General features: G+C 38.6%; 1 protein-coding gene across 1 annotated transcript in view; it reads left to right on the top strand.

The window, feature by feature from the left end:
* Slc30a5 (solute carrier family 30 member 5) overlaps window positions 1-19,086 on the top strand; it is a 28,148-nt gene that overhangs the window by 8,148 nt on the left and 914 nt on the right. The window contains exons 3-15 of the mRNA XM_021663992.2: window positions 147-213; window positions 1,855-1,940; window positions 5,221-5,308; window positions 7,616-7,703; window positions 8,799-8,875; window positions 10,104-10,274; window positions 10,798-11,086; window positions 11,448-11,656; window positions 12,170-12,327; window positions 13,293-13,422; window positions 15,096-15,291; window positions 17,465-17,691; window positions 18,810-18,938. Coding sequence (XP_021519667.1) covers window positions 147-213; window positions 1,855-1,940; window positions 5,221-5,308; window positions 7,616-7,703; window positions 8,799-8,875; window positions 10,104-10,274; window positions 10,798-11,086; window positions 11,448-11,656; window positions 12,170-12,327; window positions 13,293-13,422; window positions 15,096-15,291; window positions 17,465-17,691; window positions 18,810-18,938 — 1,915 coding nt within the window. The remainder of the gene's footprint in view (window positions 1-146; window positions 214-1,854; window positions 1,941-5,220; window positions 5,309-7,615; window positions 7,704-8,798; window positions 8,876-10,103; window positions 10,275-10,797; window positions 11,087-11,447; window positions 11,657-12,169; window positions 12,328-13,292; window positions 13,423-15,095; window positions 15,292-17,464; window positions 17,692-18,809; window positions 18,939-19,086) is intronic.

The raw sequence follows: 19,086 nt of genomic DNA, 5'->3' as shown, positions 1-19,086 counted from the left end.
AATAGCATAAAAATATGTCAGATGGAAAGGAGGCACAGGTGCAAAGAGCTTTAAAAGCTCTGCTCTAGAGGAGAGCATGTTTTTCATGTATTTGTTAAAACTGCCTTATATTTAATATTAATATGTTACTCTTTCAATGTTTACAGGACTGCATTTTTTATGGTTTTGTTTCAAAAACCATTTTCCTCTGGGAAAACTATTACAAAACATCAGGTGAGATGTTGACAGAACAACTTATTCTTAACAGGTTCCCTCCCTTTAAGTGCCTTTTTTTTTTTTTTTTTTTTTTTCCTGGGCTTTGCTTCCTGTTCTATGGTTTGGTTTGGTTTGGTTAAGTTTGAGACAGGATCTCCTGTTCTGACTTAGACTTACTGTGCAGCCAAGGAAGGCCTGCTCATTTTGCCTCTACTTCCCCAAGCGCTGCTGTTGCAAGCTTGCACTGTTGTTTCCCATGTGTACAGTGCTGGGCAAGCATAACAACCAAGCTGCTTGCTCAGTACTAGGGTTAACTCACCCTCGACTTTTCAGAGTTGAGGCTTCAAGAATGAACTATAAAATCTCAATGTAATAGAATATTTTCAAATGTAGAAAGGGGTAGCAGATTTTAAAGGGATGTCTTTAATGCAGCCTCCTTATTCAAAAGATACACAGATGAGACATGAAGTCATGCTGAGCACATAGAGTGTCACTGGGGGTAGGTTATGTGCAGGGGTTGGAAGTGAGGCCCTAAAATCAGTCATATCAGGTCCCGTACTACTTACATGATTTCTCCTGCCTTCATTTGGCCCACCTAGGAAGTGGGGGCAATAGTGTCCTGCATCTGTCTGTGAGGAAAAGCTAACTTACACATGTAAGGTTTTCAGTTACACCTCACTTGTGAGTATGCAGTACACATACACTATGTCACCCTGGTCGTCATTGTCGTTGCCTTCAGTGACTTCATGCCAGGAAAGTTTCCCGTTCTGCTTAGTCCACGCTGGGGTCAGTTATACTCTACTGCATGTCTGTTTCCTGGCAGTTAGGGTCCTCTACCATGTTGTCAGCATGGCGATTTAAGTACTTCTATTTCAGAGACCAAGGACATCTTTAAAATACAGTTAATCTTTCTAACTCCACCTAAGCTTTTTCTCTTTTCAAATGTCTGTACCTTAAAAATTGCTCATGAAAAGCTAAGCATGGTGGTATACACATGTACTGACAACATGCATGAAGTCAGACAGGAAGATCAGTATGAGTTAAAACCAACCTAAGCAGCATGGGGAGACCTTGTTTCAAAAATAAATAAACCCTTAGTTATTGCTGCAAAACTAGTGAAAAAAGTGGGAAATTGTGCTACATAGGAAAAAGAATTAAGAGCTAATAGCCAGGTATGGTTGTGCATTTCTTTAATCCCAGCACTAAGAAAGCAGAGGCAAATGGATTTCTGAGTTTGAGGCCAGCCAAAGCTACATAGTAAGACTGTCTCAAAAACAAAACAAACAAACAAAAAACTGGCAGATGAGAATACAGAAGTGAACCTAGTTAATCAGAGGATTTTGACATTTTCTAGTTAATGTTAAAATATATGATATTTAACCTCCAAAATAGTTGTGTTGTTATCATTTTTCCCTCTGGGTTTGTTTGGGTTTGTTTTGTTTTGTTTTCCTTAAGACAGGGTCTCCATGTGTTGGGTCTGAGAAACCAGGAACTTACTATGTAGCCTGAAATCACAGAGCTCTGCCTGCCTCTCTCCTGCGTGCAAGAGTCAAAGGCATGCCCCACCATACACTGCCTCCTTGTAGATTTTATTTAAGCGTGAAACACCTAGTGGCTAATAAGTATGACTGAAGTTTTTTGTTGTTGTTTCTGTTATAGTGGATCAAAATATTTAAACATGCAGTTGCTGGATGTATCATATCACTTTTATGGTTTTTTGGCCTTACTCTTTGTGGACCACTAAGGTAAATAAAATATGTATTTTTCTCTATTTGTTTACATTTCTTCATTTGAGTTAATTTTGTTCTGTATTTATTTTTCAGTATTTGCACACATGTGAAGGTCAGAGGACTTGGGGGAGTTAGTTCACACTTTCTACCATGTGGGTCTTGGGGATCAGGTTTGGCAGAAAATGCCTTTATTCACAGAGCCATCTCACAGGCCTTTCTTCCATATTTTATGTCAGAAATTTACTTACACACTGTTTCTTTCACTTCTATAGCACTGAATACATTTCAGTGTAGATGAACCAGTTTAGTCTGTGGAGTAGTTCTTGGGTAAATACCATTAATATATGTATTAATGATCTATCATAGATATTTTATTGGCTAGGATCCAAAATATTCAGATGAAGAAGCTTAAAGATCTGAAATGGAAAATGAAATAAACCAATAAAGATGACACATCATGAAAGGTGCTCTTTTTTTCCCTTAACCCTGCAAATACACTCGTAAATGCAGGTTTCAGAGTAGTTTGCATTCATCAGACCTTCAGGTCTGAAGAATGAAATAGGCTGCTCTCCTTTCTCTTAGCTCTGTGTAGAGAATCTTTGTGCATATGGGGCAGCTTAGGGGAGAAATGCTTAAACGTAACTTAATAGACATGGGAACATGTACAGCTCAGTCTAAGGTTTTTGGTTTGGTCCAGTCTTTGTGTGTGTTCTCTTTTGGCTTTTGAGACAGGGTTTTTCTGTGTAACAGCTCTGGCTAGCTGTCCTGGAACTCCCGTTGTAGATCAGGATGGCCTCAGAAATCCACCTGCCTGTGCCTTCCAAGTGCTGGGAGTACAGGCATGCACCACCACACCCGGCTTAAAATTTTTTTTTTTTTTTTTTTTTAAACAGGGCCTCAGTCTAGCTCTCACTGAGAGACCTGGAACTCACTGTGTAACAGACTACCCTCGTACTCAGAGCAATCCACCTGCCTCTGCCTCCAGAATGGTTTAGCTAACGGCATATGCCACCACACCCAACCTAATTTTTTAATGACGTATTTCCATATAAAATACAATGAATATAGAAAAATGTTTTAAGTTTATTTCTTACTTTATTTACATGTGGGTGCCACATGTGTGGGTGCCCATGGAGGCCAGATAAGAGTGTCACTTCCTCTGGAACCGCTTCACATGGGTGCAGGGCACTGAATTTGGGTCGTCTTGAAGAACAGCAGATAATGTAACTGCTGAAGCACCTTTCCAGCCCCTGCTTGTTTTTATTTGAGGCATAAGTGTGTACCTGAGTGTATGAAGGTACACCACATGCATTTGCGGGCCTGAAGAATTCGGAAAGGTGTCAGATGGCCTGAAACTGGAGTTCCAAGTGGTTGTGCACTCGTGTGGGTGCTTGGAACCAATCCAGGGCCTCTGTAAAAGTGGTTGCCTTTTTTTTTTTTTTTTTTTTTTGTGGTTGCCTATTTAACACAAGTATGTTTTAAGAAGAATCCAGGCCCTGATCTGGGAAGCCTCTCTTCTTTGTAAGGCATGGTAACACATACCTATAACTCCAGCACTTAGGAGGCAAAGGCATGTTGATCTCTATGAGTTGAGATCAGCCTGGTCTACATAAAGTTCCAGGACAGCCAGAGCTACATAGTGAGACTCTGTATTAAAGAAAAAAAAAAAAAAAGTAATTCACTTACCTTAAAATTCAGCTTTTCAGAGTGTTTACTTCAGAGCTGGGCATAGTGGGCTTTGTGCTGGCAGCCTCAGCAAACTAGAAGACAGACAAGATCACTTCACCCGAGGAGCTTGAGGATAGCCTGGGCAGCATACCAAGATCCTCTCAAAAACAAGAAATTTAATGTGTATTTTACTATTTTTTTGTATACTTACAAAATTTCATTCATGTCTACTGCATCAGTTCATCAAATAGAAATATTCCATTGATGGGCTGGAGAGATGGCTCTGTGGCTAAGAGCAGGGGCTGCTGTTCCAGAGGTCTTGAGTTCAATTCCCAGCAAGGTGGCTCACAGCCAACTGTAATGGGATGCCTTCTTTTGATATGCATGAAGACAAAGTGCTCATATACATAAATGAATAAACATTGAAAAAGAAACATCCCATTGATATTGCTCCTTCTCCTACTAGTGAATAAGTTGCTTCCAATTTGGGTCTCCTATAATCAATGCCAGTAAGACCACACATTTTTTAAGACTTATTTATTTTTATGTTACATGTGTGTTTTGCCTGCATGTACATGCACCATGTTTGCCTAATGTTTGCAGAAGAGGGTATGGTGTCCCCTGATTTCAGTGGCGTCCACTGAAATTACAACTTGATGCTAGGAACCAAGCCTGGGACCTCTGCAAGAGCAGAAAGTGTTCTTAAACACTGGCCCATCTTCCAGCCCAACAACAAACTTACTAAGTATTTGCTAATACACACAAGAAGTCTAAAGGGCTGGAGAGTTGCCCCAGTAGGTAAAGTGCTTACACAGCTATGGTAGCCTGAGTTCAAGTGCCCAGCAGAGTCAAGTGTGGCAGTGCTGTGGTGCTCAAGAGAGGCAGTTCCTGGGGTTTCCTAAACAGCCAGTCCAGCTGAAAAAGAAAACTCTATGTTAAGCGGGAGGCCCTGTCTTAAAAAATGGAGAGCAATTAAAAAACTGTGTAATCAGCCGCGCATTGGTGGCACCTGCCCTTAATCCCAGCAGAGTCAGGCAGATCACGGTGAGTTCAGGAGGCCAGCCTGGTCTAGAGTGAGTTCCAGGACAGTTGGGTCAGTTATACAGAGAAACCCTGTCTCAAAGAAGCCATAATTGTATAAAGAGCAATGGAAGAAGATACCCAAAGTCAACCTCAGGCTTCTGTGTGCACACACACATCACATATGCATGAATGAAATCTAGGCCAGCGGGATGGCTCAGAGAGAAATGGACATGCTGTGCAGGCCAACATCATGAAGTTGATTTCCAGATCCAGTGATAGGAGAAGAAAACTGATTGCTGGAAGTTTTCCTCTGTCCTCCCCAACAAACTGTGACACAGTAAATAACAATTTTTAACAAGAAGATGATGTATTTTCAATGTTTTAAATGACATAATTCCAAGATTGAAGATTGTTATTTTCATGTATTCGGAGTCTCATTCTTTCTAAGGCAATTGATACCAAAATGTTTTCCAAGGGAGTTGTCCATATTTATTTTTCTCATGTTTTGTGAAACCAAGGGATTTTCTTTTCTCTTACTCTTAACTAAGTTCATGCTCCCTGAAAAAAGTCAAAAACATTTCTGAATGGTGTTTTGTTTTCATAGGACGTTGCTGCTGTTCGAACACAGTGATATTGTCGTTATCTCACTGCTCAGCGTTTTATTCACGAGCTCTGGAGGAGGGCCAGCAAAGGTAGACTTGTTCATCATGGTTACTTAACAGGTGTTAAACATTACTCATAGCAAAAACCAAATCGTATCTTTTACCATTTATAATAATGAAGAAGCAATGCTAGCTTAAAATTTTTCTTACAAAAATGTTTGTTTTTATTTCATTTTGATGTGATTATAGATTCTTAGAACAATGTGAAAACATTACAGACATACTTTCCAGTCAGTTTTTCCCAATGGGGACTTAGAGGTTGATACTAGTATAACACATGCTAAAACCCTTCATTCAGGTCTTGGCAGTGTTACACTTGTGTTTGTAGATTCTATAAGCACCTCTATAACCAAGATGGAGAACTGACATACCACCAGTAAAGATCTCCTTCATGTGGTGCTCATAGCTCTCTGCCTTAATCTTAAGTTAATATAAAAAGCCTGCGAGGGAATGAGGGAGAGGGGTTCAGCTGGGATACAAAGTGAATAAACGGTAATTAATATAAAAAAATTTTAAATTAAAAAAAAAATCCTGTCCATGGTGCATTGACCTGAAAGTTGTCACCTGATTCCATAGCACTTGCATTCCCTTCCTCTACCACACAAATTAACTAAGTATAATTCCTAACAAGAGACTTTGAGGCCAGCCTGTACTACATAGTAAGACTGTCTTTACAAACAAGAAGAAAAGGCAGCAGAGAAGTGGGGAGGGATGTGGAAGGAAATGGGGGTTAAGGGAAAGGAAAATTTTAATTGTATAGGTTTTTAATGTATGTTGCCTTTTGCCATAATGCACACCACACTAATAATTTATCGAGTGTAATGATGGTCATATACTGAATAGACTAGTATTCTGTTTTTACTGAAAATTTTTGTTTACTTAAAATATTATAGTTCCATTGCTAAGTGTACATATTTTTATATATAAATGTATGAAATATTACATCTAAGTATAAATATTATATAGGAAATACTTAGAAATTTACAAATACCAAGTTATAGTTAGAATATATGAGGTTTCTATACCTAACATTATTAAATACTTACATAAACTAGAGTTACAACTTTCTCTTATTCATTTTTTTTTCCCTGCAATGAGAACATTTAAAAAGGTTTTCAGGGCACTAGAGATATGGCTGAGTGTGTAAGAGCACTTGCAGTGAAAGCAAGAGGACCTGAGTTCAGGTCCCAGCACCCATGTGTAAACCAGGCCTGGATATGTAGGCCTGGAACCTGGATAAACAGGTCCTGGGCCAGTCTAGCCAGCTTGCCTACCTAAAACACCAACTTCAGGTTCATTGAGAGACCCTATCTCAAATAATAGGGTGGAGGGATGAAGATTGCTTGGTAGTTCAGAGGCCTGGAGTTTGGTTTCCAGCAACCCCTCTGGGTAGCTCACAACTGCGTGTGACTCAAACTCCTGGGGATCTGACACCCTCTTCTGGTCTCTTGAGGGCCCTGAATTTATGTGTACAATACCTACACACATACACATAGTCAAGAAGCAAACATTTTTTAAAAAACATAGCAGTAGAATTTACCAGATGCCTTCCTCATGCTTGCACACATCCACCATACACATGTACAACATGCATACCCAGTTCACTGTCTTAGGAATGACTTAATTTTTCAGTATGGCTTCATGAACCTTTTTCCCAGGAGGAACACTGTTATAGACTATTCTGTTTCTTAAATGTTGTAGAACACAGTACAGCTCTACCAGTTACTGTTCCTTAGCTACTTAGGTCTTTTCAACCAAAAATTAAGAAGCTTATTTCTGTAAGCCCTCATGGCTGGTCCAGATTAATATGCCTACTCACATTTAGGAGATAATTGCTAACATTATATGCTTGGAAGACTCTTAAAATATATCTGGGCACAGTGGCACACACCTGCAATCCCAATTCTCAGGGAGGCAGGGGCACAAGGATCTCTGAGTTTGAGCCCAGCCTGGTATACAAAGCAAGTAACCTTGTCTCGCCAAAAAAATAAAAATAACACTCTTAAAGTACTCTGGATAATTTATTTCTGTAGCTTACATTTATTATACTACAAACATATGTAAAAATGATTATATCAGGGTGTTATTTTTCATTAAATATTGATACATTATTTTAATGTTCCTCTCAAGCCATGCTTAGTGGAACATGCCTGTACTCCTAGCACTCAGGTGGCCTAGGCAGGAGGACTGTGCGTGCAGTCCTGGGCTGCACAGTGAGATCCTGTCTCAAAGGTAAAAAGGAAAAACATTTTCCTCCAGCATTTGTGTGGTTATTATGCTAAGAATTAACCTTTAAAAAATACGAAAACAAAACTTTGTCTCTTTCTTCTCTTTCAGACAAGGGGAGCTGCTTTTTTCATTATTGCTGTGGTCTGTTTATTGCTTTTTGACAATGATGATCTCATGGCTAAGATGGCAGAACACCGTATCCTTTTGCTCCAGACTGGGGTTACCTAAAGTCTGGGTGAAAAATAGAAGCTGGCAGTATGGGAAAAGGTAGAAGGGAATTAAACTCATCAGTCACAATGACACTTTCATAGGCTCATGTTTATGTCCTTAGTCAATATTGAAATGAGTAATCAATTCATTCCTATTTGAAGATCTTAAAGTATCCTCAGTATGATTCTAGGGTTCGTATTTTAGAATGTCCTGATGCAGAAGACAACAAACACTTAAATCCCTTTGCCCGAGATTTTACTCTCTTGCCTGGAATCACTCTTATCAGCTCAGGCTGAACTTTCTCAAGTATACGCTCAAGTATGTATACGCTCTACTCTGTCATCTCCCTTATTCTTTCCCAGTCACACCCTTCTGTCTACTCTTCTGTACTCAAAGTATCAGTTTTCTTCTGAGTACTGATACCTAGTATCCTGAGGTTTGTTAGTAAACTAAAAGCAGTTTTCTTTGTTACACTGAGGTGGGGCAGAAAAGGCTCCAGATTGTTTGTGATACATGTCCTCCCGACACCCTCCTGTTTATTGCTCACTTTGCTGGGGACTGTATGGTCAGCAGTGTAAAGAAGACAAGTTCAAGACTGATTCAACAGACTGACCTGAAGGTGCAGCCTTAACCCCACCGGACAGGTGTAGACCAAGGCGGTGTCTTGATGCATACCTCTTCGGGAAGCTAAGAACCAAATGTAGTTACTATCTTAAGCACAGTCATCATTGGAGACAGCAGTACACACAGAAGCCAGGCGTGGTAGCATACTCTTTAAGCCCATCACTTGGGAGGCAGGGGCAGAAAGTCAGGAGCATCTTTGGCTGTGTTTTAAGGCTCTGGCTCAAAAACAACTGGGGGGAAATGGAAGAAAAATAAAAGAAGCATAGACCATTCCAATTTATAAATTATGTTTTTAGAATTAAGCTAAATTGTTTTGTTTCAATATGTTACTAAGGATAGTTGAGTTTGGCATACCCAAACTAGTGCGTCTTCAAAATAAAGTAGCTAAAATTTCAACAGAACTTTAGCTTTGGGAGTTGAGATTTAGAAGTATTTTCCTTCACTCCAGTGTCCTCAGCGGAAGGACATCATGACAGTGCGCTGACTCACATGCTTTATACGGCTATTGCCTTCTTAGGTGTGGCGGATCACAAGGTATCTTCTCTTTGCTGCAAATATGATTGAAAAGGCCACAGCAGGTATAGCTTTGGGGGTTAAGGGCAGAGTCTCACATAGCTCAGGCTGTCCTAGAACTTGATATGTAGCCAGAGATGACCTTGAACACTTAATCCTCCTATCCACCTCTAGGCATGTGCTACCATGGAATTTATAATTTTTAAATTTCATCTATACCTAACACATGCCTTTACTCCTAGCACTGAGGAGGCTAAGATAAGAGGATCTCCAGTTCAAGGCCAGCCTAGGTACATCATCAGTATTATCCAAAAATACATGTATTTATTATCTCAATACTGGAGAGATGGCTCAGCCATTAAGAGCTTTTGCTGCTCTTCCGCAGGACTCATTTCACTCTCTGATCCATATGGCAGGTCACTAGTCAGGGAATCCAGTGTACCAGGCATGCTGGGGGTGCACGACATACATGGAGGCAAAACACCCATGCATATAAAACTTTTAAAACACTAAAATAATTATCAGTATAGTTGCTTCTTAGCCCTTTCAAGTACAGAGTGTATAGCTCAGTGGTAGAAATGTTTGCCTATCGTGGGCTAGGAACCAGATCAAATCCCTAGCTGTAAAATTAATAATAAAATTATCACTAAATTCAAAACATTGCCTGCCATTTAAAATAGTTGAGGATATTGGGGGGAGCAGTTCCATTTCTTCAAATATATAATCAAGAATTAAACATTGGGTGCTGAAGATAATAGCTTGGTGCTTATGAGTGCTTACTGCTCTTGCAGAGGACCTGTTCCCAGCATCTGTATCAGGAAACTCAAAACCACTTGTAACTCCGGTTACAGGGGATCTGTCCTCCGCTTAAGTACACACGTAGACGTACATATACTAACACGTTTTAAAATATATACATATTTTAATATGTATATATAAAATATATATATATGCACATATATATGTGCATACACACACGCAGAGGGCAAGGGATGTAGATCAGTAGAAGAGTGCTTGCCTGGCATGTACATGGTCCTAGCTTCAGTTCTCAATACTGCCAGGTGTGGTGGCACATTGAAAGGCAGGAAGCTCTCTTGACTTTGAGGCTAGCTGATCTACACAACAAGTTCCAAGTCAGCTACAGCCGCATAGTGAAGCTTTGTCTCAAAATTTTGTAAATAAATAATGTAAATCTACAAGAAGTTGAATATATTAGCATATGTTTTTAATGATTCTTCTCGTCTCATAGGGCGGAGTACTTTTGCTGGTGCTGGCTTTATGTTGTAAAGTTGGGTTTAGCACAGCTTCTAGAAAACTCTCTATAGATGTCGGTGGAGCTAAGCGCCTTCAGGCCTTATCCCAGCTTGTTTCTGTGTTTCTCTTGTGCCCGTGGGTGATTGTTCTTTCTGTGACAACTGAGGTAAGAATGAGAGTTGTTGGTAACAAGCAAAATGAGTTACTATTAGAAAGAAATTTCAGTTCAGAATTGTTTAATTTGAGGTTGATATTGACATAAATTATCCTTGCTTTTTCTTTAGTTTTAATTGGAGTTAATTTTAATTGTTTATAAAAATATAAATCAGATATGATTACACTTGGGTATACTTCATATTCCTATGGCCCAAAGGAATCTGGAAAGAAAACCCAGTTAGTGGTCTTGAGCTCATAGATTTTGTCTGCTTAGTATTTATAAAATTAACAGGAGTGAGGTTTTGTTGTTAGTACCCTGGAGAATACTTGGGAAATGTACTAATACTTTGTGACTCTTACATGCTGTGAATCCTTTTTTTTTTTTTTTTTGTGACTCTTACATTTTGTGAATCATACTGAGTCATGAGTATTTGTCTATGTATGATATAGTGACTAACAGAAAGATCTTATAAAATCTGAACTTTCTCCATAGAGTACTGATTGCGTGTTGTGTTTGTGTTTTTCATTTCTAGAGTAAAGTTGAGTCTTGGTTTTCTCTCATCATACCTTTCATCACAGTTATATTTTTTGTCGTGATCCTGGATTTCTATATGGATTCCATTTGTTCAGTCAAAATGGAAGTTTCCAAATGTGCCCGCTATGGATCCTTTCCCATTTTTATAAGTGCTCTCCTTTTTGGAAATTTTTGGACACATCCAATAACAGACCAACTCCGGGCTATGAACAGAGCAGCACACCAGGGGAGCACAGAGCATGTCCTGTCTGGAGGAGTGGTAGTGAGTGCTGTGTTCTTCATTTTGTGTAAGCATCTGCCCTTGTTTTTATTAACTTATTTTTATGGTTTCTGATGTTTAAAAAAAAAATTTAAAGATTTATTTATTATGCATACAGTGTTCTGCCTGCATGTGCACCTGCATGCCAGAAGAGGGAACTGATGGTTATAAGCCACCATGTGGTTGCTGGGAATTGAACTCAGGACCGTTAGAAGAGCAGCTAGTGCTCTTAACCTCTGAGCCATCTCTGCAGCCCCAATTTCTGATGTTTAAGCCTTCAGTTTAGATATTCTTAAGTGTTTGCATTTTAGTACTTGCTGATAGTGCCCAAATTGATGGCTTGACCGTTCGAAACTTGTATAATCTTCTCTTTTTTTTTTTCTTTGTAGCGGCCAACATCCTATCATCTCCCTCTAAGAGAGGACAGAAAGGTACCCTTATTGGATATTCTCCTGAAGGAACACCACTCTATCACTTCATGGGTGATGCTTTTCAGCATAGCTCTCAGTCGATCCCTAGGTTTATTAAGGAATCACTAAAACAGATTCTTGAGGAGAGTGACTCTAGGCAGATCTTTTACTTCTTGTGCTTGAATCTGGTAAGAGTTTTAAATATTAGTGCTGTCTTTTTAAAGCACAATGTTTTTATTTTGACAGGGTGTATAATTTTAGTGCTGCACAAATTCCTAACAAAGATGGGCTAAAATTTTCCTCTAACTAGTAGTGAGGCTCCTATTCAAAAGAGGCAAACAGTCTTTGCACTGTTGTAGAAATAGTGGCTCCATATGCTGTCTACAGTTGCTTGTAAGAGGTACAGTTGCCTCTTAATATGATGTCAGTACCTAACGCTGATGCTGACATTCTAGAGCCTCGTTATTGATTCCTACAGACATAAAAAACAGTGCCTTTTGGTTTACAAAATGGATATATATATGATTAGCTTAGTTCCTTATAATCTATATGAAATACAGTTTCCAGCATTAGGATTTTAAGCACATCATCAAAGAAGGTTTGGGTAATTAAAGGTTAAATTCTTATGATTAAAATCTAAAACTCTCTGTGGCCATGTGTTTCTCAATATACTCCTCCCATAATTTTTTAAACCTCTTTAGCTTTTTACCTTTGTGGAGTTGTTCTATGGAGTGCTGACCAACAGTCTAGGCCTGATCTCAGATGGCTTCCACATGCTCTTTGACTGCTCAGCTTTGGTGATGGGCCTCTTTGCTGCCTTGATGAGTCGGTGGAAAGCAACCCGGATTTTCTCTTATGGGTAGGTACACTATCAGGGCACTCGACTTCTTTAATACAGTGCAGATTCCATCTTCAGAAACAAAATTGTGTTATTTCCAGTACAAGTAATTTCAGATCTTCAGTTTTATTTCATTTGAAGTTGATTGGGAATACAGGTACACATTTAATTAATTCTGAATGGCAGTCAGCTCAAGATTATTCTCCCTAACACATTTGTTTAAAGGCAAAGAGAAAAAAAATACCACCTAAAAATATTTGCATTTTTGTTCAGCATGTTTCTTTTTGTAATGAAATATTCATGGCCATTCACACCTCTTTTTTGTTAAAAGTATTCAAAGGGACTATTACCAACAATTCAAAAAATGTTATAATCTCTTTTGTGTAAAAGGTATTTTAGTAAGATGTGAATAAATCCACCTTTTATTGATTATGTTTTGAAATTTTTGTGTGATTTTGTATGGTTTTAAGATGTTTGTTTTATTTTGTATGTTGAGTGTTTGGCTGCATGTATATGTGTATACCATATGCGTGCCTGAGGATCCACAGAGGCCAAAAAAGGCAGTCAGATCCCCAGGATCCCTGGGTTCTCTGCAAAAGCACCAAGTGCTTATAACTTCTAGGCCATCTCTCCAGACCCAATTGTTTGCATTTTGGAAGGTGAATGAACCAAATTTGGTACAGAATAAAGTTTGTGTACCATGAGATATGCTTGACACATCTGAAGTTTATAGAGAGAGAGAAATAGTTGTTTAAAAAAAAATTAGACAAGGCTTTTTGTAAGGATGCATAAAGTTGTATATGTAAAATTTCAAAATATTTGGAATGACTTTTGAATAGTATTTTTAAGTTTTGATATTTTTTACATTATTGTATACTTAGTATGAAAAACTAGGACTTGTGTCCTCACTTGTTATAAGTTTATATTTATATTTTTAAAATACTTGTCATTGTCTTTCTTTCTAAAAAGTATTGTGTGTTTTTTAGGTATGGCCGGATAGAAATTCTCTCTGGATTAATTAATGGACTTTTCCTGATAGTGATAGCTTTTTTTGTGTTTATGGAGTCAGTGGCTAGATTGATTGATCCTCCAGAACTAGACACAAACATGTTGACAGTAAGTCTTTTTCTTTTCCTGCTTAAGCTTTTACTCATACTTACAAGGAAGGCTCTTACATGCTGAGGGTTAAGTTGTAGCTATTGATCTAGAGCAGTTTTAACTTCGTTTAAATCAACAAAACTTCCATTCTTAGTACATTGTCTCCCTTTTACACTGTTTCATCTTCTGCAGTTTTGTTAGTTTACCATAGTCTACTAAATGAAAAAAAATTTAAATAAATATAAAGTTTTAAATCATTTTAGGCAGGCTGTGGTGATGCATGCCTTTAATCCCAGCACTTCAGAGATAGTCAAGAGAATTCTAGCTACTTTATTACATTGCATTGTTATAATGATTCTATTTTTATTACTGTTGTTGGTGTGCTTGACTTGTACTTCATCATAAGTGTGTATATGTAGAACAAAACAAACCGCCGTCCATAGCTTCAGGCACACATTGAGGTCTTACAGCATATGCCCCAGTGATAAACAGAGACTGCTAAGTGCATTGTTAGTGCAGACTCTTAGAAATTAATTCTTTTCTCAAATGTGTTAGACAAATATAAGGTTATATTATAAAATTCATAGTTAGTAATTTTTTTCAAAATTGTATTTTTAAATATCTGAAGGCATTTGTACAATGTTAGAGATAAAATCAGAGAATAAAAATTGTACAGGTTTTGCCCAATAGATTATACAGCTATGATAACAACTTTTAGTTTCCTATCCCTAGCCATTTTTTATGTTGTTCCTTGGCAACAGCATGTCCATCCTTCACTCTGCCCTTCTGACTGCTTTGAGATGTTGCTTGCATGTGTCTTCTGTGGGGATGCTTTCCCTCAAGGCCACTTGTCTCTCAATCTTCACAGTCTCTCAGATCTTCCTCTCAGTATCACTGTTGTGTCTTATGCAGACTCCTTTTAGCAACACTGACTTATGGTTGCTGTTTAGTCATTTATTTTTCCACAACTAAGATGTGTTTTTAGACCCTGAGTTCTGTATCGTTAACTCTTTAATGCTAGCACTTGAATTTTTAATTATGTGTATGAATGTTTTGCCTGCATGTATATATACACCACATAACATGCCTCATGCCCATGGAGGCCAGAGAGGGCATGAGGTCCCCTGGAACTGGAGATTAAAATGGTTGCCACCAGGTAGGTCCTGGGAATTCAACCCTGGTCTGAATTAAACTCTAGAAGAGCAGCCAGTGCTCTTGAACTGCTGCCCTCTAGGACAGTTCTCAAATCACTGAAAGTAGCTTGGAGTTTTAGTTCAGTTGGGCATTTGAAACCAAGTATATGCCTATTTGTCTGTTTTTGAGACAAAGTCTCACTGTGTAGCCCTGGCTGGCCTAGAATTCACAGAGGTCCACCTGTCTATGCTTCCTAAGGGCTGGGATTAGAGGTATGTACCACCGTGCCCCACCAGGATCTGCCATTCTATATCATTTAAATCAAATTCTTGTACCAATTTTTTTTCTGGTATTTGAAAGTTAAAATGATCCTTCCAAAATACTTTACAAGTCACATTTTTAACATTATAGATTTAGTTGGGAAACTTAGGTATACTATAAGTAGTTTTTAAACTCTTATATAGAAACACATATAATAACTGTGTAATAACTTCTAAATAGCAACTTTTTTTTTCCAACCTTCAAAATTAAAGCTTTTCTTTTCTCCTTTTTGCTAGCCAGTTTCCATTGGAGGGCTGATAGTAAACCTTATCGGTATCTGTGCCTTTAGCCATGCCCATAGCCATGGCCATGGAGCTTCTCAAGGAAACTGTCACTCATCTGATCACGGCCATTCCCACCATTCTCATGGACACAGTGATCATGGTCACAGCCACGGATTCACAGGTGGAGGCATGAATGCTAACATGAGGGGTGAGTCCTTATGAAGTACTGAGCTGCCTTTCAGCTGTCTCCTGAGTTGATCCTCTTACTTGTGTTTATTAAACGTTGGCTTTCTAGTGTCACCACTCAACAGGTGGTGGGACCTGAGAAAATGAAGTCAGTAAATGAAGCAGACCTAAGTCTCATGCAGTAGCCAACTTTATTCAGAGCCTTAGGCAATTTATACTCTAAGAGTTAAGAAAGGTCACATGGAGACTGGAGAGATGGTTCAATTCCTAGTTCCCACATAGCAGCTCATACCTGCCTGTAGCTCCAGTTCTAGGGCTCCGACACTTTCACACAGACATACATGCAGGCAAACACCAATGAATATAAAATAAAAATTAAAAAGAAAGGTCACAGGAGTAAAGTTCACAAGAGTTCAAGCTGTAGACAATCACAAGGACTAGCTGCATGTGGCAAACACATGTTTTTCCATAGAGGCCTAGAAAGGGTGGTGTGGATGTGTAATTGAATAGCATCAGCAAGCAATAGTGAGTAATCTAAACTCACTCCTGTCCATACACCTGGGGGGAGTGCAAAGACACATTCCAGGAACAGTTTCATGTCTGGAAGAAACTGAGGTCAACAAGACTCTTGTTTTCTTGGAATGTTCTCTCAAGCACTCAGCATTATCCTCACAACCATGTGCCTACATTCTGGTACAGTTGCTACTCAGGAATTTTTGAAAGACAGCTAAGATTATAGCTCAGTGAAGGGCTTGCCTAGCATGCCCAAGGCTCCCAGCACGGGAAGAAGAGGAAAGAGGGACTCTGTAAAGTGTGACAGTGTGGATAAACCTTGAGGGCATGGTGCTCAGTGAAAGTTCACCACAGAAAAACAGTTATCTGGTGATTCACTTACACAGGACGAAACTCAGACCCAGCATGGAATGGTAGCTGGGAAGAGGTGTAAGGGCAGTCTGCTCGTTGGGCCTGATGTTCCCTTTAATGAGTGCTTCTGGAAATCTATGAAACTCTGTGCCTGTGGGCGACAATGATGCATTACACCATGAAAAGTAGGCAAGAGGACAGAGCTCGTGTTCACTTCTCAATAAAGTCATTTTAAGAAGGAAATGAAGGAACTAGAGATGTGTCTCAGTTATATAGCAGTTGCCTACCACATATGCATAAATATCCATGTTTAAACTGCTGTAAGTATAGTCTTTTCATATATACGGCAGGATATTTTGGTTGCAAGGGAAACACTTTAGTGAACCATTAATGAACTTTTCTGACTGACAAAACAAGAAATGTTTGTTATACTATAAAAATAATTGAAATATGTTAATCTCTTTTGGTATTGAGTCATTGATACCAATTGTTTAATGTTAGTAATTTAGGTAATGTCAAAACATGGCTCAAGGAAGCTGTTACAGTGAATCAGGTAAAGTGTCTTGCTGACCAGTGACACAGCCTGATGGGCAAAACTTAATCCCTCTAACTCATGTAAAGGTGGAAGGAGGAATCCTGTTCATAAAATAGCTTCTGACCACCGCACACCTAGGTCATATACACCTAGTAATAAATACATATTTTTTTCAAAAGAATAATTTTACTTTAAAATTTTGTAGGAAGTAACCTTTAAGAACATGCTTTTTCCAAATACAAACTTGATTGCATTATTTTCTAAAAGACCCTCTGAAAAGATTATGAAAAATACTCCCATTCTTTTAACTAGTGGTACAACTTTTTTAAAGATAGAGTCTCACTATAGCTCTGGCCATCCTGGAACTCTCAGAGATGTGCCTTGCCTTTGCTTCTTGAGTGCTGGGATTAAAGGTGTATGCCACCATGACTGGCAATAGATAAAATTTATATATATATATATATATATGTCAGAGGCTTAGTACATAGCTCAGTAGTAGAGCTGTTGCTTACACATGCAAGGCTCTAAGTGCAAGGGGAAAAAAAAACAAAGAAACTTGCTTCAAGCATGATCTTTTAGGAAGCCCCAGGCAGAGAATACTGTGTTAAGCTTAGCACACTGTTGTCATTGTTGCCTGCAGCCTTACATATTCTCTGCTCTCAAGTTCCTTGACAGCAACCATGCTTTCTCACTTTGAAGGGCCTGGTACTGAGAGGTACCAGCGACACTGCTAGATTGGGTGAAAGCTAAGCTAGATGAACTTGAATTTCTTATGTCCTTAATGTTTTATTTGTAGGTGTATTTCTCCATGTTTTGGCAGACACACTGGGCAGCATTGGTGTGATTGTTTCCACAGTTCTTATAGAGCAGTTTGGATGGTTTATTGCCGATCCCCTGTGTTCTCTTTTTATTGCTGTGTTAATATTCCTCAGTGTTATCCCACTGATTAAAGATGCCTGTCAAGTTTTACTTCTGAGACTACCACCTGAATACGAAAAAGAACTGCATATTGCTTTAGAAAAGGTAATTTCCTCACTACTTACTCTATTCTGTACAAATAGCACTTAAAGTTGAATAAATTGATCTAACAAGTACTGTGCAACATATAAGTTAATAAAATACAGTTTAACTTAAAGAACATAAATAAAATAGAGCCAGACTTAGTGGAATAAGCCTATAATCTCAGTTGCTCTGTAAAATGATCAAAGTTGAAGGCCAGCCTGGACGACTGGAGAAATGGCTCAGCAGTTAAGAAGGCCTCGGTCAATTCTCAGCACCACATGGTAGCTCACAACTGTTTGTAACTCCAGTTCCAGGGATCCAGCATCGTCACACAGACATACCTACAGGCAAAACACCTGTGCACATAAAATAAAAATAAATGAATCATTAAAAAGAGAAAACGTGCTTGAGAACAAAGTAAATAAGCTATATAGAATTAACTATAATTAGTAGAAGCCTGTTTTATTATTATAAAGTTTTTTTGAGACAGGGTCTTGCTACATACATCTGGTTGGCCTGGTACTCACTGTGTAACCTGAGATGGCCTCAGATTTGCAACAGTTCTTCCTCAGTTTCCCCAGTGCTAGGACTATAGTCATGTGCCTCCACACCCAGCTTACATTACAGTTCCAGAGGCTCCAACACCCTCCTCTGGCCTCTGTGAACACCAGACACACATCCATACACATAAAAGAGAAAGAGAAAAAAAAAAAACTTTGGAAGTTAAAATAGCAAAATACTGTTCAATAAGCTTTTTCTGCTTAATATCATATTGAAAAAAAACATACATTTTAATGGCAATGTAATATATTTATTACATTTAGTTTTCTGTAGTTGATAATTTAACCAATCCTCTGTTGTTGAAAACTGGGGCTATCTTTTAAGTCTATCTTAAATCCGTCATCTCTTTAATAGTGTGTGTACTCACGCTTGTCAGTGTAAAGGAAGCTGCAGTTCATTAACTATGCTCACGTAAGGTTTGGAGGGAGATACGTGTTCTGTATGTCATGGTCAACTCACTACAGGCTGTCTGTATCCTGATCTCTTTACTTCGCTGTCTCACCATGATGATTTCTAGATCAAATAATCTCTGTGGACTTTATAAAAATCATTTACACCACTTCCCCCTTATTTCACAGATACAGAAAATTGAAGGATTAATATCATACCGAGACCCTCATTTTTGGCGCCATTCTGCCAGTATTGTAGCAGGAACAATTCATATACAGGTGACATCTGATGTGCTGGAACAAAGAATTGTACAACAGGTAATTGGTGTTTGTGATAATTCATGTATAGAATTGTACACCCCATATGGCTTAGTAGTCATTTACTCTTTAAAAATACCCATCTTGCTGGGCATGGTGGCACTTGCTTTTAACCCAGCACTCACAGATGCAGAAGCAGGCAAAGCTG

This window comes from Meriones unguiculatus, chromosome 6, assembly GCF_030254825.1.
Source record: "Meriones unguiculatus strain TT.TT164.6M chromosome 6, Bangor_MerUng_6.1, whole genome shotgun sequence".
Lineage (NCBI taxonomy): Eukaryota > Metazoa > Chordata > Mammalia > Rodentia > Muridae > Meriones > Meriones unguiculatus.
Note: the sequence above shows the minus strand (reverse complement) of the source record. Positions and strands in the feature narration are given on the sequence as shown.